The sequence below is a fragment of the Pantherophis guttatus genome, chromosome 1 (genome assembly GCF_059756535.1).
Source record: "Pantherophis guttatus breed Tessera chromosome 1, ASM5975653v1, whole genome shotgun sequence".
NCBI lineage: Eukaryota > Metazoa > Chordata > Lepidosauria > Squamata > Colubridae > Pantherophis > Pantherophis guttatus.
In genome coordinates this window covers 56064878-56087813 of record NC_142063.1, presented here as the reverse complement: position 1 = coordinate 56087813, position 22936 = coordinate 56064878, and the positions used below count along the sequence as shown (strand labels likewise).

At 36.8% G+C, this 22936-nt stretch overlaps 3 protein-coding genes across 4 annotated transcripts in view; 1 reads left to right on the top strand and 2 right to left on the bottom strand.

The window, feature by feature from the left end:
- FAM161B (FAM161 centrosomal protein B) overlaps positions 1 to 6032 on the bottom strand; it is a 12020-nt gene extending 5988 nt beyond the window's left edge. For both annotated transcript variants that reach the window (XM_034418074.3, XM_034418073.3), the window contains exons 1-4: positions 5752 to 6032; positions 4206 to 4519; positions 1554 to 2107; positions 635 to 966 (exon numbers count right to left, since the gene is read on the bottom strand). In XM_034418074.3, the coding sequence (XP_034273965.2) occupies positions 635 to 966; positions 1554 to 2107; positions 4206 to 4519; positions 5752 to 5988 (1437 nt within the window). In that variant the 5' untranslated portion in view covers positions 5989 to 6032. The remainder of the gene's footprint in view (positions 1 to 634; positions 967 to 1553; positions 2108 to 4205; positions 4520 to 5751) is intronic.
- On the top strand, positions 6025 to 17643 carry COQ6 (coenzyme Q6, monooxygenase). Its single transcript, XM_034418079.3, has 12 exons — positions 6025 to 6283; positions 8066 to 8200; positions 9112 to 9170; positions 10462 to 10585; positions 10863 to 10993; positions 11731 to 11838; positions 11929 to 11991; positions 12235 to 12342; positions 14587 to 14789; positions 15186 to 15301; positions 15800 to 15966; positions 16998 to 17643. The coding sequence occupies exons 1-12, from the start codon at positions 6088 to 6090 to the stop codon at positions 17025 to 17027; spliced, it is 1440 nt and encodes a 479-aa protein (XP_034273970.1). The 5' UTR covers positions 6025 to 6087; the 3' UTR covers positions 17028 to 17643.
- The window catches only part of ENTPD5 (ectonucleoside triphosphate diphosphohydrolase 5), a 19734-nt gene continuing 14048 nt past the window's right edge, over positions 17251 to 22936 (bottom strand). Inside the window, exons 11-14 of the mRNA XM_087874545.1 lie at positions 22377 to 22433; positions 21560 to 21675; positions 19004 to 19214; positions 17251 to 17401 (exon numbers count right to left, since the gene is read on the bottom strand). Of these exons, the coding sequence (XP_087730671.1) occupies positions 19128 to 19214; positions 21560 to 21675; positions 22377 to 22433 (260 nt within the window). The 3' untranslated portion in view covers positions 17251 to 17401; positions 19004 to 19127. The remainder of the gene's footprint in view (positions 17402 to 19003; positions 19215 to 21559; positions 21676 to 22376; positions 22434 to 22936) is intronic.

Sequence of the window (22936 nt, the reverse complement as noted above, 5' to 3'; positions counted from 1 at the left end):
CCTTCAGGGCTCAAGCTACTCTGGCTCAAAGCTATATAATAAACATTGTTCAACTATCAAAACTTTTGACAACCTATGTCAGCTAGCAAGACAGGATTCTCTTCCTAAGTACAGACTGTTCTGCCTATAGTGGAAGTATAGCCTCTTATTTTCAATTCAATTCTCCCAATCATACAAATATTTTTATGTTAAGAGTTCCAGTGTGGCACATAGGAACATCAACATGCTGGCATATTTATCCGTTAGAATCCACCAGACTAACCAATCCACATTAGAAATCTGCCTATCTACACAAAAGAACATTCAATTAAATCGGTACTATGCCCACCATGGCAGCCATTTTGTGAATCAGGAAGTCCTACAGAAGACATATTGGAAAAACTTGTACAACACAGTGTCCAAATGTGTCCACTAGTCCAAAATGATTAGAGGGATCCTTTTATATTTGAAATTACATTAGCATTGGACCTCAAATATAAACTGATATTGTTATGGCTGTTGTTACTATATTCCCCAATAGATATATGCTTAACCTAAAACTTTCTCACTGTTTTGAGTGATAGAAAATAATTGTTTATGTTGCGGATATATTTGCACATGTAGAAATACGAAGAAGTTAAAGCAAATCCTTTACCACCATCTTGTCACACATTTTATGTCTGCAACTGAGATTTGCTGTTCTCAGTCTGAATGGTTTATTACGAGTTGCTTCTTTAATTTCTTGTTTGGTTAGTACTTTTCTCTGAAATGCCCAGTAAAGTTCTTCAAAATCAGGCACTGAAGCATTAATTCTTGGCTTAAAACTAAAGTTGCCTTGCAGAAAACTCAACTTTTGCTCCCTATTTTTGGAGGCAATTTGGGATTTTTTATCCCTTTGTTTATTGTCAAGCTCAATGGGGGCCCAGGACTTTTCCAATAATTCCTTGGCTCTCAACTGAATACGGATTTTTCTTAAGAGTTCAGCTTCTAGGGATTAAAAGAAAAAAATAATGAACATTCATCCTATGACAATTTACATAAAAATATACAATGGAAAATGCCAAACTACAACAACCTTTCTCAATACGATATTTGTTTTGCCTTTTGGAAACTACTTATACCAAGCAGTATAAGCAGCTGGCTAGGAATTTTAGAGAGGCTTCTGATAGAGAGAGTTAATGCAGAAGGTATAATGAGGCCTTTAAATGACAACAGAACACAAATCTTTAACTTAAAGTGATAAAGTGTCATCAAATCAGTGTTGATTCTTTGCAATTATAAAAATTTTCTCCGGGTAAACTAAAAACCCAAAATTCAAAATATTAAAGTTGTATAATAGAAAGTTCCCGTGTGAAATATATAACCAATTTGCATTGCATATATTGTGTTGCTGAATAACTATATTTGATTAATTTACTTGCTTTTCCATTGGACAAGTCTTTGTATTGTGATTGAATAAGAGAGACAAAAGTTCAAAATCAGATTTTTGTGACATTTCCCTTTCACAAATCAAGGGAAATATTAACAACCATTACTATGTTAGGAAAGTCAAAAGAGAATGATTTAATCTTTACCTTCGAGTTTATCCCCAAGCATTGGCTCATATGTGGACTTGGGGATTATCTTTCTGAACTTTGGTACTATTTTCTTAGCTGGAGTTAAAATGTTCAGAAACTGCTGTCTGGTGGCCTCTTTTCTCTCCTCTTCTTTTATCTGAAAGCTGAATGGTTTTTGCATTGAAAGTAGCAGCTCCTTTCTTTTTTGAGTTTCCACTTGTCTACGGATTTCATTCTTTTCCATTATTTCCTGGTAGAGTGGCAGATAGATATGAGCAGGCACAGGTTGTGCTCTAAATTGTTTTTGGCATTCTGCAGCCTCTTGCAATTGCCTTTTGTATGCAGTTGACGCTTTTTCAGGCAATGCCTGTGATTTTAGAAACTGAGATTTTTCATGAGTTTCTCGAAGGGTCATTTTGAAGGGCTGAGGAATGGTAAAAGAGGAAATCCCAATAGCTGAGGCACTCTTTGGTTTTGAACAAGACTGAAGAAATGAGTAATGATTTTTCTCATCCTTTGAGTTATCTAAAGTGATATCAGAGAAAGAGTTCCAACTTCTTATATTATCACACCTAAGAATAAAATTAAAAAACGTTAAGAGAGACACATATAAGTTACATTACATAAATGAAATAAGCTAGGTGTAATTAACATTTTCAAGACTGTGTATGATTTTATTAACCATTTCATTAAATATTCTTTATTTACAAACTACGTTACAAAATATTCCCTCAAAAGCCAAAGAATTACTGGAAGACAAAGAAACCTACATCCCAGTAAATCCAACCAAATGTAGAAACTAAATAACCTGATCATGAGAAACCGTAACTTAACCAAAAAAGGTCAAACCACAGAGAACAATAGTGGTGAACAGTAGTGAATGAAAAGCAGTAGACCCATTCTCCTTTGCTTCTATGGATGCCTCAAATACACAATAATGGTTGAATAATAACTTCCAAGGGCCTCTATTGTCAGACTGAGATACATAATTGAGACAGCTAGATATGTTTTGTGGACCTGTGACAGGCTGGGAGAGGAAGAAGGTATTTTTTTTGTTCTCCTCAATGTTCAGTACTATTGACTGTGGTACCTTCAGGGCATTAAGAATAGGGAGCATGGTGTTATAATAGTTCTCCTTTCTGCAGGGTAGGTTTAATTAGGTATTGATGGTGTGCGTGTGATCAGACAACTAGCCCTTAATTTCTGCTTTGTGGGCGGCTTTGTAGCTTTATCCTCTATTTTCCATCAACACCTATTTGAAATTGCTGATAATATAATCTGTTAGCACGGGGACCACTATCATCCGAACTGTGATAAAATTTGTTGTGCTTATCTGTTTTTGGTAGACCGAGTGATGCTGCCTTGGTGCTTTTCCAGTTTCTGGCGACTGAGGAGGTCTGGATGGTGAAGAACAGGCTTAGACTCAACCTACCCCTAGGTTTTCTGCCCCGTAGGATGTGGATCAAGTGATTTTCCAACATTAACACTGGATAAGGTTTCATTTACCCAATTAGAGCCTGTCAGGCATCTCTAGGACTCATGATTCCTACTTGAGGAGCAGTTGGCCAAGGCTTTTGTATAACATTGTCTTGTATGTAATTGTATGGTTTCTAGACAAAGAAACCCTCACTTAATCTTCCCAGATTGATTCCTGAAATGCATTATACATGGAGATGCTCTTGAAGATCACACAGAATCTGCAACTGATCTAATCCAAAATGCAATAGCACATACTGTATAGATGTACCTCAGTATGCCTACGTCATACTGTTACTTCATAACTTTCACTAAATCCCGATAGGCAGATGCTAGAACTTTTTATGAGAATTTTAAAGACTGTAGAAAGAAGAAAATATAAAAATAATCCATTTGACCATGGTTAAAATAATGAGATACTCAATGAAGCAATTATTTGAGAAAGCTAAAAATCCCCCCATTATTTAGGGAGATTTTAATCACTTCTTGACTAGGACTGGATGACAATGGTTAGTTTGGGTAATGTTTAATTAATTATAAATCAATTTAATGAATTTTGATTATTTGAAGAGATGTAATAGAGAGGGGGAATGTTTAAAAGAGAAGGATGGTTTCAGACTGGGTATAATAGACAGTTTGTAATACTTACGTTGTCATTTCTGATAACTCCTAGGGGACTTTTGCTGTTTCACAGGAAGGGATGAGGTTTTTGAGATGAAATTTCGGAGGTATCTCGGGCAAGATTATAAAGAGCTGTTTGGTTTTATTTTAAGATATACTGATGAGTTCTTAATATTGATTATATTTGCTAGGGATGAAGGGTTTTTTTTTCTTTTTCTATTATCTCTTTTCTCTTTATGCACCTTTTAATATTTTTACTTTATTTAATGTATCTCTTTATTTTGTGGTTGCATAAATTTCACTTGCTCAATATAATCCTTAATAAAAAAAATTTGAAAAAAACTCCAAGAAGAATCTCTGAAATTTTTCTCTCTGAGATGACAATCCAGTGGATCATAGGTTGTCTAGTACAGTGAAATTAGAAGAGATTGGACAACCATTTGTCTGAAATGGTATAGAATTTCCTGCCTGAGCAGGGGATTGGACTAGAAGACCTCCAAGATCCCTTCCAACTCTGTTATTCTATTTTATAATTTGTTAATCCCATGAAATAAAAAAATCCACTCATTTTACCTCAGATCATTCTGGAATTTTATTGGCAGTATCAGTCTTCCATTGCCCTGGAAAAAATCTTCTAGTTCCTTGTCTTTTCTGGATGAGTGATGAGCATTTTTCAGCTTTTCTTGATATAAGAGTCCTAATTCTAATAAACTCTGCCTGTTTTTCCTTTTGAGATCCTGAAGTGAATCATAAAACTGATCACCTAAACTTGAAGTAGCTATTTGGTCTTGCTGTGGCATAAGGAAATCCAGGAGCTCATTTCCAGTGATGTTATTACCTAATTCCACTTCTGATTCTGACTCTGACTCCACTTTAATCGGAAATACCTAAGCAAAACAAAACAAAACAAAACAGTAAAACCAAAATATAAAGCAGAGAAAGAACTTTAGAAATGATGTTTGTATTCAAATGGCTCAACTAGGAATTTATTTGATTAATTATCATTTTTCGGCAAGGTAATTTGCTTTGATGTTACTTTCTCTTTAATGATGCCATTTCTATATACGCATACAGGTAGTCCTCGACTTATGACCACAATTGAACTCAACATTTCTGTTGCTAAGTGAGACATTTGTTAAGTGAGTTTTGCCCCATTTTACGACCTTTCTTGCCACAGCTGTTAAGTCAATCACTGCAGTTAAGTTAGTAACAAGGTTGTTAAGTGAATCTGGCTTCCCCATTGAGTTTGCTTCTCAGAAAGTCACAAAAGGTGATCACATGGCCCCCGGACAATCCAAGTATAAGTCAGTTGCCAAGCATCTGAATTTTGATCATGTGACCATGGGGATGCTGCAATGGTCCTAAGTGTGAAAAGTGGTCATAAGTCACTTTTTTCAGTGCTGTTGTAACTTCGGTCATTAAAAGAACTGTTGTAAGTTGAGGACTACCTGTACTTCAGAATAAGACCTAAATTCAGCTAGTTAATAATAACAACAATAACAACACAACAATTGCAGAAGGTGGCTTTATTTGGAACTGCGACAATATCTGTAACACCATCAAACATCCAGGATGGAAGCTGTTCCAAGTGAAGGCACTTTCTGTAATTGTTTTGTTGCTGTTAATTATATTATTGTTATATCGCTGTTATCATCATCATCATCATCATCATCATCATCCCAGGTCCTCGGTAAGGACTCGAAGGTAGACAAAAATGCCAAACCCAGTCTGAACATCTGGCTGACTGTGCAATGTTTGTGTATCTATATTTTTCTTGACTGTACACTGCCTTGAGTCCTACGGGAGAAAGGCGGTATAGAAATATATATAAATAAATAAATAAATAAATAAATAAATAAATAAATAAATAATCGATAACAACAACAACAACAACTCTTGCATTAACTGTAGTTGGTGCAAAATGTCATTTTTCCAGCCATCGCGGGTTTCCTCCAATGGCATCAGCTAGGATGCAAGTACATACAGCTGGTCTCCAAGGGTGTGGTCATCGCAGCTAGAGGAAACCGCGCAAGAACAAGCCTGGAAAAACACCAAGCCGACTTATAGCAGCCTCTGCCACTAAACCATCCACCATTCATCTTGCCATGCATCTGCTTACCCATTGTGGTTCTTCCAAAGGAGGCTTTCCTTGGGCTCCATTAGCAACTTGCGACACCGTCATGTCTCTTCCACTACTGCTATTTTCGCCACTATTAAACAGCTCCACGCTTACCTTGCTATTAATGCCCTGACCAATGAACCCTCTCCTTTTTTTTTTTTTTGGTTTTGTTTCTCTCGCATAGTGGCCAATGATAACGGGCCGTGCTCTTACGTCCCGCCCCTGACAAGACGTCATTGGACAGATTCCGTTAACCTGTCCATTGTCATGGTAATCCCGAAGACGTTTCCGGTAATGAGCGGTTGTTAGAGAGACGGATTCGTCACTTCCGAAATAATGGCTGCCGTAGCTGGATTACTGTTGAATCGAGGCGCCGGATTGTATCGTAGGAAGAGTCTCCTTCTTCTTCTCGCGGGGCCTGTCGGCTCTCTGTCGCGGCAGGGTTCAGTGAGAAGCAACGGCTCCAACGCTGTATACGATGTGGTGGTGTCGGGCGGTGGCATGGTGGGAGCCGCCATGGCTGCTGCTCTGGGTATGAGATTTGGCAGTAAACCTCCCTTAAAGGCACCCAGAAGTCTGCAAGAATCCCTATTTATTTTAAGTCTCCACAGTTTTCCTTAATTTGACCCCCCTCCGTCATGGCGATTGGGAATTCTTGCCCAATACTTGCCGAGAAAACCAGTTTGGGGGATGTTGATACAGAGAATCAGGTTGGTTCTAGGCCGAAGGTGATTATTGTGACCGGTAATTTATAATATTTTTACACGTTAAAGAGAATGGTTATGAAATGTTCGTCGCATAATCCGGTGTGGGTCCCCCAATAGCAGAATTTGAAGACCAGTTTCCTTTAAAACGCTATTAAGGTGTACCTTTAGCTGATTTTACCTATTGAAGGACATACGGATTTTATAGCTTTCAAGGAACGGTTTTTGTGTATAGGCCTATCAGTGCAAACTACACTGCTCCAAAAAATAAAGGGAACACAAGCAGAAGACATCCGAGATCTGAACGAATGAAATAGCCTTATTAAATACTTTGTTCTTTACATACAGTAGTTTATACACTGCCCAAACAACTAAAGGGAACGCAAAACTACTGTATGTAACGAACAAAGTATTTAATAAGGCTATTTCATTCATTCATTCAGATCTCGGATGTCTTCTGCTTGTGTTCCCTTTATTTTTTTGAGCAGTGTAGATTAAATTACAGGATTTACATGCTGCTCCAATTGAAATAGGCTCTGAATGGTTTATACAAGGTGTTGAACATGAACAAAGTTAAAAAGAATAAAACTGGCCATTGCATTTTTGGCTATTCAGCTGCTTCAAAAAACATGTAACATTTCTATAAAGGAAAGAATTCATAACTATATTAATAATTTCACGTTTAGATATTACACTACAAATGTTACATAAGCTTTGCATTTTAGTAATTATAAAGATTCTGTAAACTAAACTGAAACCATAGAGTAGGGCTGTCAAACTCCCAGCCCATGGGCGGGATGTGTCACGCGCTGGCCACGCGCACACCCGGTTTAGCAAAGGGGAAAAAAGTCCCGATATGTAACCATTTGCTTAGAGGCAATACAGATAGTCCTCAGCTTACAATCACAATTGAGCCCAAAATTTCTGTTGCTAAGTGAAATGGTTATTAAATGAATTTTGCCCCATTTTATGACTTTTCTTACCAAGTTAAGTGAATCACTGCAGTGGTTAAGTTAGTAACATGGTTGTTAAGTGAATCTGGCTTCCCAATTGACTTTGCTTGTCAGAAGGTTTCAAAAAGTGATTGCATGACCCTGGGATACTGCAACTGTCATAAATAGGAGTCAGTTGCTAGCATCTGAATTTTGATCATGTGACCATGGAGATGCTACAATGGTCGTAAGTGTGAAAAATAGTCATAAATCACTTTTTTTTAGTGCTGTTGTAACTTCGAATCGACACTAAATAAACTGTTGTAAGTCAAGGACTACCTGTACAGAGTTGTATTTGATAGTCCTATGTTGGCTAGAGGAAAAATGAGATAGTGTAACCATATTTGGTTGAAACATACTTATAGACAATAGATATTGTCTCATGCAGCCCAAGTTTTCTGATTTTCCTGTGTCACAGATGAAGGAATAACTGGTACTCAAATCCTACAGATACTTTACCAGAACTAGAACTAAGCATTCTGAGTGTTCAGAAAAAAATCCAAAACAAGTCTATTCCTTGTATGTATGTGTATAAAGGCTTGTATTTCATAATCTTAAAAAAATACTTGATTAAACTTTGCTCAGAAAAAAGTTAAACATCTGATTGCTTCTTTTAAGGGCATGATGTTCATCTCTCTGATAAGAAAATTCTACTACTAGAAGCTCGTCCCCAGAAAAAAATTAAGCATTTATCAACAGATTACAGTAATAGAGTCAGTGCTATCACACCTGGATCTGCCACATTTCTAAGTAGTAAGTATAGCGTTATCCAGTTATCTGCATGCCAACTGTGAATGTGGGTAGCCATACACAGCCATCTTTGTTTACTAACCAAGTTGTTCCAACTATGATTGCTAAGTAAACATTTGATTGAGAGAGATTATGCAAAAATCACTAGTTATTGCTGTCTTATTCAAATAAAGTTATCTTGCATAACTATGCCAGCATTACTTTCTCTCCAAATTAATTATGTTCACAAGCATGTATTGTCAGGCCCATGAAGTTTGGTTAAATGTACATGTTGGCTGGAAAATGATTTTTATTGCTTTTTATTACTGTAGCATTTGCAATGATCACTAACTGAGGCAGTTGCCAAACAAGGAATGGGTATATTGAGTTTGATGCTTGGTATGAAATTATAGTGTCTTGCATTCTATGCAGGATATTAATTTAAGAGCGACATTAATTATTCACATGTAAGATTTCTTCCAACTCTGTTATTCTATTCTATTCTTTTCACATATTCCTGCCCATTGAAATGTGGTCTTGTATAATTAGCTCTTTATATATTGGTCTAAGAATCATGGGCAGCCTATTATATTTTTGGCCCCATGACTCTTCAGTGTTGATACTAGAATCACAAAATATGTATTATTGATGTCCTAGTTCTGCCTTCTAAGCATTTCTCCATATTATCCTTATGATTGCTTCTTTTTTGTGCATATTTCAAAAACAAAATCCTTTTAAACAAAATCAGTATTCTCAAGAAATGGCAATTGAATCAAAAGCTATAAAAATCCATGAAGTGGAACAAAGTCTATTGCAAAAAAGTAGCTAATAGTTGAGTTTTATTTATTCTTTGGCTCTGATGAGTTCTCATTAAATGTTTATGGAATATTGGAGTTAATCTTTGATATAGTAGGATAATTTTCTTTCTTTTATAGGCTTTGGTGCATGGGAACATATCTGCAATATGAGAATCAAACCTTTCAGGAGGATGCAGGTGCTTGATAATGCAAAAAATAAATATGTCTGTGGTAATATATTATATACAATAATATATTGTGCAGGTTCTTAAGTTACTTTGTTCTTAGCAGCTACAGTGTATTTCTTCTCTAGAGAAAATTATATGTATCATACAGAGGTGGGTTTCAGCAGGTTTTGACCAGTTCTGGAGAACCGGTAGCGGAAATTTTGAGTAATTCGGAGAACCAGTAGTAAAAATTCTGATTGGCCCTGCCCCCATCTATTCTCTGCCTCCCAAGTCCCAGCTGATTGGGAGGAAATGGGGATTTTGCAGTAACCTTCCCTTGGAGTGGGGTGGGAATGGAGATTTTACAGTATCTTTCCCCTGCCATGCCCACCAAGCCATGCCACGCCCACCAAGCCACACCCACAGAACCGGTAGTAAAAAATTTTGAAACCCACCACTGGTATTACGTATATGATGTAAAAATCAATTATACATTCTGCTTTAGCAGGGCAATGCAGTACTTCAGACATAAGACATATAAAGTACTTTATAAAGTTCAGGAGGTTTGTTATAGCACCTGTGTGTAGTTGTTACAGCATCCTGTGCAAAGATGTCATTATTTTAAATAACTGCAGACAGATGCTACATTTTTATTGCTTAATCTCTGAAGCATCTTTTTGGAATTAAATCATTACACAGCCCTAGTTTTCAGGAGCTTGTATAAACATATAAAGTAATTATTCTTTGCTATGGAGGATGCTCTGGGCCACATCCAGTGTTATGTGAACAGATATTCTCTCACCCAATAAATAAATTTCTCTTCCTCCTTATCTCTCAGCATACCAAACAAATCTGATATGGATTTGGGAATTGTAGAGGAAAATGTGAAGGGGAGTTTATGAAAAGGAATTATCACTATTAGTAATGACTGCTAGTGAAAAGACATCATTTGGTACAATTCTGTACTTAGAAAGGAATGATAAAATTGCTTTGTGAATCCTTCCCTTCTATATTCTTGAAAGAAATACCCTGTATTCTCATTACTTAATATTCCCTGTAATTTAGGCCTTCAGGAAGTATGCTATAGCCTGCTCAGTCTTCTAACAAACCATTTTAGGTAATGTATTTATTGTGGGAATAATATGTGAAGTGCTGCCTTTACGTTTCTCACTTTTAAATACTTTCTGCTTTTCAACATTAATATCTTTAATACGCATTTGCTAGACAATCCAGCAGTTGAATTTTATAAATGAAAAGTCTTGATAAAGGGGATACTGATGCATTTCTTTGCTGCATTTAAATAGAGAATTTCTTTTTGTAGGTGTGGGATGCTTGCTCTGAGGCCCTGATCATGTTTGAGAATGATAACCTGGAAGACATGGGTTATATAGTAGAGAATGATGTTATCATGTCAGCTCTATATAAACAGTTGGAAACAGTTTCAGGTAGCTATTGTTTGTCTTAATTTTGATTTACTTTAGCCTTTTTCAGAAAACAGTGTATAAAGTCATAGAAAGCCATGAAATCTATGTCCAGTAAATAATCTGGATTATAATAGTAGGCTTCTTGAGGCTTTCTATTTTTGAATATGGAAGTGTTCCTTCTTAAGTTATTAAGCTATTAATTCAATTAGCAAGGCTTGGGTCTTGATTGGCTTCAGAATTTTATTTCTTTGCTGCTGCTCTATCTGTTAATGACATTGATACATTGTGTCCCTATTAGACCGAGTGGAAGTTCTCTACAGGAGCAGAGCAGTTGGATATACCTGGCCCCTTCATCATCAATCTTCTGACTCAAGTCCTTGGGTCCAAATTGATTTAGCAGATGGACGCAGATTTCAAACCAAATTGCTGGTAAGTAAGATATTTTCTATTTGATTAGGCACCATCTCTTTTTTAATCCTTTCTACTGGATTTGCTTCTAATGTCATGTTGTGCAATATTACCGGCATGAAGGGGGCTGAAAGGTGAGTTGAAAATATTATTGTTATTGATTCTAAATGCATTTATTTTGAAGTATTTTTCGGACTGTAAGATGCACTTCCCCCCCAAAAAAGTGGGTGGAAATGTCTGTACATCTTATAGAGTGAATGTTGCTGAAGCCCAGCCCACCCACCGGCCCCTCCCGCCGGCCTCTGCCTCCCAGCAATTTGCCTCCTTGTAGCAAACAGCAAACAGCCTAGTTAGCTAAAGCACAGCCTGATTTAGCACAAGCAGCTGATAGGTGGTTGGATCTGCCTCCTGGAATACCACCGATCACCTGTTCCAGGCTGTCAGGATCACCGCCGCCCATTGGTACTGCCACCTATCACCACCGCCTGGAATAGGCCAAAAACAGGATGCGCAGAGGCCGAAAATGGGCACGCGGAGGCAGCGATATTAGCTTTTGGGTCTGATTTGGTGGAGTCCTTAGAGGAGATACTGGAGAAAGATGTATACAAAGATGTAGATGGGTGGCTGGGAAGGCATGCTTCTTTTGCTACCAGGCAGACATTATAGACCCTTTGTCTATTGATAACTCTTAAAAGAGGATTTGTTTTTTCATTAAACTTGCTAAAAGAATTAATTTTAAATTCTTATTATCTTCACAGATTGGGGCAGATGGCCAAAACTCTTTGATCCGGAAAGCAGTTGGTATTCAGAATATTCATTATCAGTATGATCAATCAGCAGTAGTTGCTACTCTTCACTTGTCTGAGGTCAGATGTTGGTATATCAAGCTACAACTTTGAAGATAAAGAACTAACCACAGAAAATTAGTAATCTTCACTGTCTTACATACATTTCAGGCAACCGATAACAATGTGGCATGGCAGAGATTTCTTCCATCAGGACCAATTGCTCTCCTGCCGGTAAAGAACTTTGTAACTTTCATCTAACACAGTTTTTAGTCATTGTCTTTTGACTTGTTTTCCATTGGTTAATAATTGACAGATCTGTTATTACAGTAAGCATTTTTAAAAAATTCTTACGAATGTACTTTTTCCCATTAACTGCCTCTCATGATTTTATTAAGATGTTAGGTTTTGATGAAATCCTTGCAGTGATATGCATTTGAGGAGATGCCTTGTTTTTGTCTCTTATTATCAACTCAGCTCTCTGATACAGCCAGCTCTTTGGTTTGGTCCACATCACATGAACATGCACTTCAACTTCAGAGTATGGATGAAGAAAATTTTGTGGACTCAGTCAACTCTGCTTTTGTGAGTATTTTCATTTTATGAAATGCAGATTATTGATGTTCTCTGATAAGAAACAAGAAACAAGAAAGAGCCTTGATAGTACAGTGGTTTAGTGCACCCTGTTATTAAAACAGCTGCCTGCAATTTCTGCTGGTTCGAATCTCTCCAAGGCTCAAGGTTGACTCAGCCTTCCATCCTTTCTAAGGTAGGTGAAATGAGGACCCAGTTTGTGGGGGCAATAAGCTGACTTTGTATAAAATATACAATAGAATGAAGGCTATTGCTTAACGCATTGTAAGCTGCCCTGAGTCTCCGGAGAAGGGCGGCATATAAATCAAATAAACAAAAAACAAAAAAAACAAGTATTCAAGAGGAGCAATATGATGTTTGAATAATTTTGATCGCTGAAAGCTATGTTAGTGCTAGTTGGATACAAGGATCTATTTTTTTCCTCAGGTTCCATGCTTCCTTAAATTTAACCTAAAACATCTCTGCCTAAAAATCAATAAGATCTTCTACAAACATAACTTTTATTAATTGTGGTGTTGTCGCCAGTTGTTTGTTCATTCAAAACTTCATGGATGCCATCACCTATATTTATCCTGAAAACACCCTTACTGGTTATTCTCATAGGGTTTCTATGTGTGTCATCTCCATATTCCCCTTCCCATAATATTGGCATGATTGTGGGCACAGGGCAGGGGTGAAATGCTCCGGGTTTGGACCGGATCGCCTGATCCGGTAGCAATGGCGGTGGGTGGTTCGGAGAACCGGTAGCAAAAATCCCTGCCCCCCCCCATGCCCAGCTGAGCCATGCGATCATCAGTGGCATTTTTTTTTACTTTTAAAAGCATTTTTTCTACAACCTCTTTGGCCGAAAAAATGCTTTTAAAAGTAAAAAAAAAAGCCTCTGATGATCGCGCGGCTCATCTGGGATCATTACAGCGTTTTAAAAGCATTTTTTCTACAACCTCTTCAGCCGAAGAAGTTGTAGAAAAAATGCTTTTAAAAGGTAAAAAAAAAGCCTCTGACGATCACAGCTGAGCAGCGCGATCGTCAGAGGCTGGTTTTTTTTACTTTTAAAAGTAGTTTTTCTTCGGAAGAGGTAGAAAAAATGCTTTTAAACGTTAAAAAAAAAAAGCCTCTGATGATCGCGCGACTCAGCTGGGATCACTGGGAAGCCTTTTAAATGCTTTTAAAAGGCTGTGATGATCCCAGCTGAGTCGCGCGATCATCAGAGGTTTTTTTAACTTTTAAAAGCATTTTTTCTACAACTTCTTCAGCCAAAGAGGAGGTAGAAAAAATGCTTTTAAAAGGTAAAAAAAAGCCTCTGACGATCACAGCTGAGCAGCGCAATTGTCAGAGGCTGTTTTTTTTACTTTTAAAAGCTAAAAAGATTGCGCACTCCAGCTGATCACCACCCCTCGCGTGCTGTTCTACTTACCGCTTGCCTGCTTTTGGCGTGCACTGTGTGCACTGCACATGTGCAGCCAGCAAACCGGTAGTAAACCGGTTCAGATTTCACCACTGGCACAGGGGCAGGAGGAGGACACTTGTGTATGGACATATTTATTAGTGCTCACATTACCTACCCCATGGCCTTTCACCACCTTTAGCATTTGAGGATTAAAACAAAGTTGCCATTGAAAGAATCATTCAGTCTTTCATTCACTCACTCACTTATTTACTTATTTCTTTAAAATATATGTACAGCTGCCTATCTTAATAACATAAGCCAGGACACTTTACAAAGAAGAGGGAATCAACCTGGAAATGAGGAGAAATTTTCTGACAGAACAATTAATCAGTGGAATGGCTTGCCTCCAGAGGTTGTGCGTGCTCCAACACTAGAGCTTTTAAAGAAGAGATCGGACAACCATTTGTTTGAAATGGTATAGGGTCTCCTGCTTGGGGATGGACTAGAAGCCCTCCAAGGTCCTTTTCAACTGTTATTCATGACTCAAAAATAAATGAATCAGAATTCTATCTTGTCATTGTGCTTCTTAGATGCCACACAAGAACTGAGGTGGTTCTGTTTCTAGACGAGTTCTGCATGCAAGGAATGTTCAGAGCATTGGAAGCAGGGCTAAAAGAAGAACACATTTTCCTTCTAACATGTTTTGTTTACTGTTATTTCCTGCTTGTGACTGCTATTCAGTTCAAATGCTGGGCAGAAGTATTATTCTAAAACTGGATTTTCAATCTGTCAATTTCAGAGTCCATTAGGGGCATATAGTTACCAAATAAATCTTTATCGTTATTCAGTGGAGCAACGCAAATCACTCGGACTTCATTGATACTGCTGCATCCATGTTTCGATCTGCTGTTTCTCTCTTGATGCCGTCGGGGACTGCAGCCCGACAGCTGCCCCCAAGTGTTGCAAAAGTCGATCCTAAGAGCCGAGCTGTATTCCCTCTTGGATTGGGACACGCAACAGAATATGTCCAAGATCGTGTAGCCCTTATTGGGTAATTTTCTTTGAGAAACTAATTTATTATAAGTAGATAATAAAGGCTTTTCTTAATTAGGATTGATTGATTATGCTAGAAAATAGGAACTAGAATCTAGTGCTGTCTTATAGGTACAGAAGCAATCTGGCCACATTTGATTTTTCCATTTTGATATATCACCATCTGTGGAAGTAGCTTTTACTGGGTGGGGGTGGGGGGGAACGTGCTAGGAAAATCCTATTATAGGATCAATTTTTTGTGTGTGTCCATCCTGTAAATGTTTAAAGATATTGCTTAAGAGAGTTCTGTAGTGATGCAGAATATGAAATATGGGGAATTAGAGTTGTCTCTTTTTACCATAAACTAGACTATGGATTTTTCTTTGTGTCTAGTATTATTATCCTCTCATTTCAGTGATGCAGCTCACAGGGTACATCCTTTAGCTGGCCAAGGTGTAAATATGGGTTTTGGTGATATTTCATGCTTGACAAATTATCTAAGTGCTGCAGCATTCAAAGGAAAAGATCTAGGTAAGTATATAACACAAAGAAGCAATTTAGGGCTTTGTCATAAACACCCAGTGGTCCAATGGCCATCTCTCTTGGAGTTAATGTGGGTTTATTTTTTAATTAATTATTTTAATTAAAAACAAGGATACAAAGCAAAATGCTTCTAACTTAATTTTGGAGGGGGGGCCCTGTGAGCTGTTTGGAACCAGGCCGCAGAAGTGGTAAGCGTGCCCACCACTCATGCAAATGGTGCTGCATACATGCACACTTAATATCTTCCCTCTCCCCCCCATCCACAAAGCCAGGAAGGTTGGGGAACTCTGATGTAGGCCATGTAATCTACCACACGAGGTGGAATTGTTAATCTTCAAAGAGTGCCATTACCCCCTTCATACCATTTTCTTTTTGCTAAAATCTGACATATCAGATTGAGTAATTTTGTAGCCTGATGCCAATCCTCCCTAACTTCTTTGGGATAATCAGTTTACTAATTAATTAATTTCAAATTAAACTTTGTAGGTTCTTTAAGTCATCTACTACAATATGAAGCAGAACGACAGAGGCACAATCTTTCTCTTGTGGCAGCAACTGATTTGTTAAGCAGGCTTTACTCTACAAATATGGCGCCTTTCGTGCTGCTGAGGACGTGGGGATTGCAAATAACCAATGCTGTACCTCCGGTTAAAGTAAGCTCTCTTTTTTTAAAGTAGGTAACTGAATGTGATAATTCATTTAAAGGCGGCGGCTAATGGAAGGGGCATGTTTGTAGCTAGACAATAGTACTCCTGAACATTTATCTCCTTTCCACATGTGGTATTGATTTGATTCCCATGATGGGCTACTCAGAATAAACTAGTAGCTCTCAGCTGGATGGTTGTTCAGAATCTTCTACTGTATAACTCTGCTATCGTCTTGCAGTCAATTGGCCACTGTAGCCCAGATCTTGCAATCCTTAAATTTAACTAACTAGTACTATATTTCTATCAGCCTTCTCCAACTTGGTACTTTCCAGGTGTATTTAATTTCAGTTCCTAAGATACCATTAAGTTTCCATAAATGAAGAGTGGAACTTTGATTTATCTATAGTTTTATGTGTAAGAACACATATCACCTATGTATGGTTATATAGTTCTTTTCTGTTTTATAGACCACAAAATTTGCAATTATTTAGTTATTAATTTTGCTAATAAAACAATTTGCTGTTGCCTTGATTAAGGTGCGAAGATTTCTATCAAGGATTCATGTAATTGATCTGACTTAGATTACACACCAAGTGATTAAGAGACTATTAAGTGCAATGTAGAACACACAGTACTGTTCTTTTTAATCACCGATAAGGAAACTGTATGCTAGGGGTCTTCTGTAGATATCTGTAGAAAGGATCTCTGATGGCACTCTGCCATCTATATGATTTATTAGGGCTCTTCCAAAAAAAAATCACAGGATACTATATAGTTCCTCAACAGACCTACAACTATACTACTTCTGTTGTATTTTATTTTCGTTGATTGGTATCCCTGGGAGGGAAGACTTAGTACGAAATGAGAAAAAAGAGGGTATCACCTAACTTAGTTGTAATAAACTTTTACAGCATAGGAAAGTAACAAGGATTTTGGTATGGATTTTCCTTTCCCCTTAAGAAACCACATCCTCATTGTTATGAATAATGGTAGAAGTAATAGAATACTAAAATGTCTGTTTTTTCCTCATCCTTTAGGAGCAGATCATGGCGTTTGCCAGTAAGTGACAACCTTGTGAATCCAGAGGTACATGCTCACTCATGATAGCTGGATATCTATTTATATACTATAGAGAATTAAGGAGATGTATAAGATTGTTAGATTAACTTATTCACCCTGAAGTTGCTGTTTCTTCCAGTGAATAAATTATTTGGCTTTCTCTTAGAATTCCAAAAACTATCCAATAGCACTCAATTTTTTAAACTATAAAACTGGCATAGCAATGGACTACTGCTGGAAAAAGTTTATGATCATAGTAAAGAACAAGTAAAGGTTCACGTATTGAACAAAGTACAACCTGCTTCTCAGCTCATCAGCTTGTCCTCTTATTGTCTTGGAGGGAACAACATAGATGAGGTAGTTGTTGCTTGCTGATTAGAACCTTAAGAAGTAGAATAGCTGAGTGAATATCAGTTACAGACTGCCAAAGAACATTGTTGAAATAGTTTTATTATTAAAACAAACATTCAAATGTGTCCTAGCATTTTGTGTAACAAAGTTAAGTTTGAGAATATCCATGTGTTACAGCACCAATAAAAAGAATATGACTAAATGAATAGTGATATTCATACTGTCCTCTGAACAAATAATTTCAGAATAAAATCTCTGTTTCTGAAAAAAAAATCGAACATTTATTTCACAGTTACATACAATGCTGCATATATAGGCATGTGTTAGGAAGGAACTTAATCCATTTACAGTTTAGCTTAATTTTATCTACTTAGATATAAATTATTGTTAAGCAAGTGCTCCAATGCTAATATTATTTATACACCTAATATCTGCCTTTGCTTAAAAAAGTAATTAATTTAGTCCTCAGGTGTTTGTTTCATTAACTCTTCCTCCATGAATTATACAGTTGTATCTTTTTCAACAAGGCCATTGCAGATTCTTTGCAGATAAATTACATTTGTAAACATTCTCAATACATTAGGAAAAGCATAGGCACTAATACCAAACTAGTAAAGGGATCATCAGAGAGAAAAAAAACTTAGCATCATGCCTCATTCACTGAGACAAGTTCCTGATTAGTACTCCAAGTTCATTTAAATAAGTGCCATTTCAGAGTAAATGTACACAGAATTGACACTTCTAATATTGAGTAAGAGCACTTGGTTAAAAATGTAGGTATATCTTATTACCACATTTTAACATTTATGCTAAAGAGTTTTTTTTAGAAAAAAATATACTATATAGAAATATGTGCAAAATATTAAGATGGCTCACTTAATACATAGTTCAGGAGATTATTTTGTTTTATCATTTGAAGAGATCTTCTGATCCAGTTAAGTGCTTTGCAACAAGTAATGTACCAATCTACTAGCCAGAATGTAACTGCTGGAATCTAATTGCCCTGTCTCCAAACCAATATATATTTGGTGGGGGGGGATGTGGTAGTAAAAAAAAAGGCTTTTATTTTCATAGAATTCTTTAAAAAGAGGCTATCCAGGGCTTGCATTAAGTTATTCTATAAGAGTTGACTGAGGAGGAAGTACTAATCATATCTCAGGAAGTATTTAACCCAAGGAAACCTCATTGTCTAACATAAAAAAGAACAGTTATAGAGGACTTTGCTTTTTAAATTTAGAAAAATAAACCTGAAACAATTCCTTGTGGGATTCCTAAAATCTTTTTGCTAATACTCCTCACCAACTAATATATATATATATATATATATATAATTGAATAAAATAACATCTTTATTTATGTTTAAGAACTAGCTAACCCTAGAAGCATAACTACTTGGTTTCAAACAACTTATGGGAAAGATAAATAATAACTTCGGTTTTGCTGTTTTTTCTTTTAAAAAATCAGACTAAGCTGCTTCTTTGATGTGAACATTCAGAATTTCATAGTTAAAAGAGCTCATGGAGCAAGTCCAATGTTGGATGTGCTGGTACCAAATATGCATTCATGACTTGACAGAAACGATGCCTAATCTGTTTCAAAGTTCTTTGGCATCAGTTAGGTAGTTAGGTCTTACCACTGTAGAAGAATTTCTGTTGAACTGCAGTTCTTAAAAGTAAAACTTTCTTCTACTTTGGTCTGTAATTTTGTTATGTGTTGATCAGAATGGCTCTTGCAAGAAATGCAAATCTTCTGTTTTCCTAGTAGGAGAGTCCTAGAGACTGTAGAAGATGAAAGGTAGCCCCCAAAGCCCAACTTGTCTCTATGTTATTGACTTTCTTTGCCAGCTGAAAAGGAAAAATAAGAGATCTGATTCACTTGATTATACAGGCATTTTTTAGACTGAATACTACATGGCAACTATCTCTGACAGAGATAGTTATCATAATTACAAAGCCACTATATCAATATTTTTCAATTTAGTTGTACCCTAGATCAGAGTTGCCCAACTTTTCCGACTTTGCAGATTGGCAGGTGGGGGGGGGAGAGGATGCTTTCATGTGAGTGGGGGCAAGTGCATACACGATCCAATTGCACATGTGACGGGCCCGCCCACCGCTCATGTGAATGCAGCGTATGTACACATGGTCACCCAGCGCTCAGGCAAGTGGGGATGTGCATATGTATTCACCCACCACTTCCATGGCCTGGTTCCAAAAGGCTCAAGGCCCGGTACCACTACCATCCTGTACATATGTAAACTACATCCACTATCAAACTATGGGATACATACGTCCCCCATATGAACTACTTAGGGCCCTTGTAGCAACATTGAAGCTGAAGTGGCCCTGACTGGCAAACAGGAAGAAGATCTGATCAAGAACCTGAGGCCAAGAATCTGAATCAAATGGTTTCTATTCATTAATCTTATCTCAGAGATAGCATGGCTAGCTGCTGACCTAGCAGGAAGGGATACATACTAAGGTCACATGAATGGGTTTATCTAAAATATAATTTCCACCCTGTCTCTCTTTGTCTTGCTGTTGCAATGTAGTTCTCAAGTTATAACCATTTGTTCAGCAACCATTCAAAGTTACAACACTGAAAAAAGTGACTGATGACTGGTCCTTGCACTATTGCAGTATCCCCACAATCATGTGATCCAAATTTGGATTCTTGGCAACTGGCAGGTATTTATGATGGTTGCAGCATCCTGGGGTCACCTGATTACCACTTGCAACCTTCCAGCCAGCGACTGACAAAATCAATGAAGAAAAGTGGATTCACTTAATGACTGCATGATTCACTTAATAGTTTCAGTGATTTGCTTAACAATTATGGAAAAGTTTTTAAAATTGGGTATGACTCATTTAACAACAGCTTTGCTTGGCAATGAAAATTCTGGTCCCAATTGTGGTCATAAGTAAAGGACTACCTGTAGTGGATGAAAGGTATATAAGCCCTGGTTATGGTTTTGCTTATAACTCCCCAGCAAAGTATTAAAACTTTGCTTGGGGTCCAGCATATACTGTATTATTGCTTGTATGCATGCAGATAAAATTATATTGCATCTTCAGAGTGACTTGGTTGCTTTAGGTAAATCAGGTTTTGACCACAATATTATCCAGAAATGCAAAAGTTACAGAGAACAAGTGGCACAGCCTTAGGAAAAATATTAATAAATTATTTGCAAATGATCCTGTAACTAAATTAAAAAAGGGGTAAGGTTTCCCCTATTAGTCATGCCCAACTTTAGAGAGTGGTAATTATCTCTGATTCACAACCGAAGAGCCAGCATTATCTGAAGACGCTTCTGTGGTGATATGACCAGCATAACTATACCCTGAAGGCACACGGAATGCTGTTAGCTTGCCACCAAAATGGTACCTATTTATCTACTTGAATGCTTTTACATGCTTTTGAACTGCTAGGTTGGCAGGAGATTGGGCAAGTAATGGGAGCTCACTCTAGCATGTGGTACTTAGATCTCAAACTCCCAACCTTCCTATTTACAAGTCCTTACAGCATCTTAATCACTTGGCCATAAATATTATTTGCAAATGATTCTGTAACTGAAAGAGCAGTCCTCAATGCCACATAGTAGGACATGGGAGTAGATGCTGTAGCATCATGTCTTTATAGATTTCCTACTGGCATCTAGATTACAGATGCTAGGATAAACTGGGATTAGATGAGTCTTCTGATCATCATAGCAATTCTACATTCCCAAATTCTATCATTTCTAAAAAAATCACTGGAGATTTCAAAAAACCTAAACCCAGAGAATTAGGTTGAGAAAAATTGAATTACAGTACCTTTATTTCATTTAAAGTTCCTAACTCTAGGTTAAATCTGTACTGAATGAGAACTCAAAAAAGCTTCTCTGCTGAATAGATGATTATACATTTATTTTCATGGCATTCAAATAACATTTGAATTAAATTATCTACTGAATGATCAAGGTGACTGATGACTGATCATTATTAAGATTTTCATAAAATAAAGCTGTCTTGACTATTAAGGATAAAGTTTATATTCTAGTAGAGTGAAAGTGATACAAAAACACGATAACTTCTGTTTATTTTGACAAATAGTCCAACAATCATATTGCAATCAATGTTGCTAAAATAAATAAATTCCCCATAACTTCACGGGATGAAATGCTAGGTTGGATCCTGCAATTTTTACTTGCCTGTAAAACTGTGCTGTCTCCAAATCCAAAGCCTTCTTTTAATAAAGCTGTAATGTAACTGAGATCCATACATAAAAAGGGGCTGGCAGTGCTATAGTTATCCAGATTATCACAAACTAAATGAAAACAATGAGGAGAATATTCAATAAAATTAGAATAGCTGCTGAAAAATAAACATAACATAACCAGTAGTACCACAGAAACTCTTTTGCTTAATACTGGTTTATTGCTAATCATGGCTGAAGGATCTGGAATGAGTTATGGTTTTGGCTGCTTGTTTTTCCTATATCTTCTAACCATGTGGAGGAATAGATTTCAAGTGCTGGGCTGGAGCATCTCAGGAAGAGTTCAAATGTACTAATGAATGTGGCTAGAGTTATATAACTATAGGCTGTTTCCAATCCTTAGTCTTACTTGATGACATATTACTGTCTATTTAAACTATATACAGCAGATCATTTATCCTCACTTAACATAAAAAGGGTATTATTACTGTTGATATGTGTTTGTAAACACGTTATACATAATATATACCAAGATGAAATGTGACCCCATAAGATGGCAAATATTGTTGAATTTATGATATCTATCAATTGGTTTTCTTTCAAGGATTTTTTTATTCAGTGAGATCATTAACCTGTCTTATCTCTTACGAATAATTATATTGCTGTTTCAAATTTAAGCATACTAAACATGACAGTTAAGTGATTAAAAATCTGTAAATGCAAGATAGCCAAATAAAAACAAAAAATTGAGCAATTTCAAATTGGTAGTAAACTAACTAGAAGGAATCTAGATAAAGTCAAACTCATTTTACCTTGTTGGGCTTTTCTTTCAAAGTCTCTCACATATAAAACACCACCTTTCTCATAATCTGAAATGACAAAAGGTACTGTAAAAATCATAGCTGTGACACAATGAAACCTGCATTTCAAATTGTACAGTACTTTGAAATCAGTTAAAATCTGAATGATTTTTTAAAAATTACAAGGTTTTTGAATCACAACTACAAAATGACACATTTCTTGCATAGTTTTCTTTCACATTAAATTTAAATATGATTATTTCCCTTTAAGGTATAGCTTTTTCTTTATGTCATATTAAAATTTTGGAGCGATGCAGCCTTGTGGCCTTGATTAAGTATTTTTCTTTAGCAGGGTGAGCACCACTTTGTGCCCCCAGGACTATCCATTCTCCATAAGTATCTTACACACAGAGAGCAGTAAGATTTATTTCTGCCCAGAACCTTAAACATGTACTCCCCTATAGTTTCCTTTTAAAGAAATGGGTCTCTTGGTTGGAAAAAAAGCGCCTACTTTTCTCTCTCAATGCAACAGCTATTGATGTCCCAATACAGCATTGCTCCACTCCCAATCA

Bases quoted from the DNA above. Each gene is read 5' to 3' on its own strand.
- COQ6 (XM_034418079.3), top strand. From the start codon at position 6,088: ATGGCTGCCGTAGCTGGATTACTGTTGAATCGAGGCGCCGGATTGTAT. The intron at 8,201-9,111 runs GTAAGTATAGCG...TTTCTTTTATAG, and splicing joins ATCTGCCACATTTCTAAGTA to GCTTTGGTGCATGGGAACAT. The intron at 11,992-12,234 runs GTAAAGAACTTT...TTATCAACTCAG, and splicing joins GACCAATTGCTCTCCTGCCG to CTCTCTGATACAGCCAGCTC.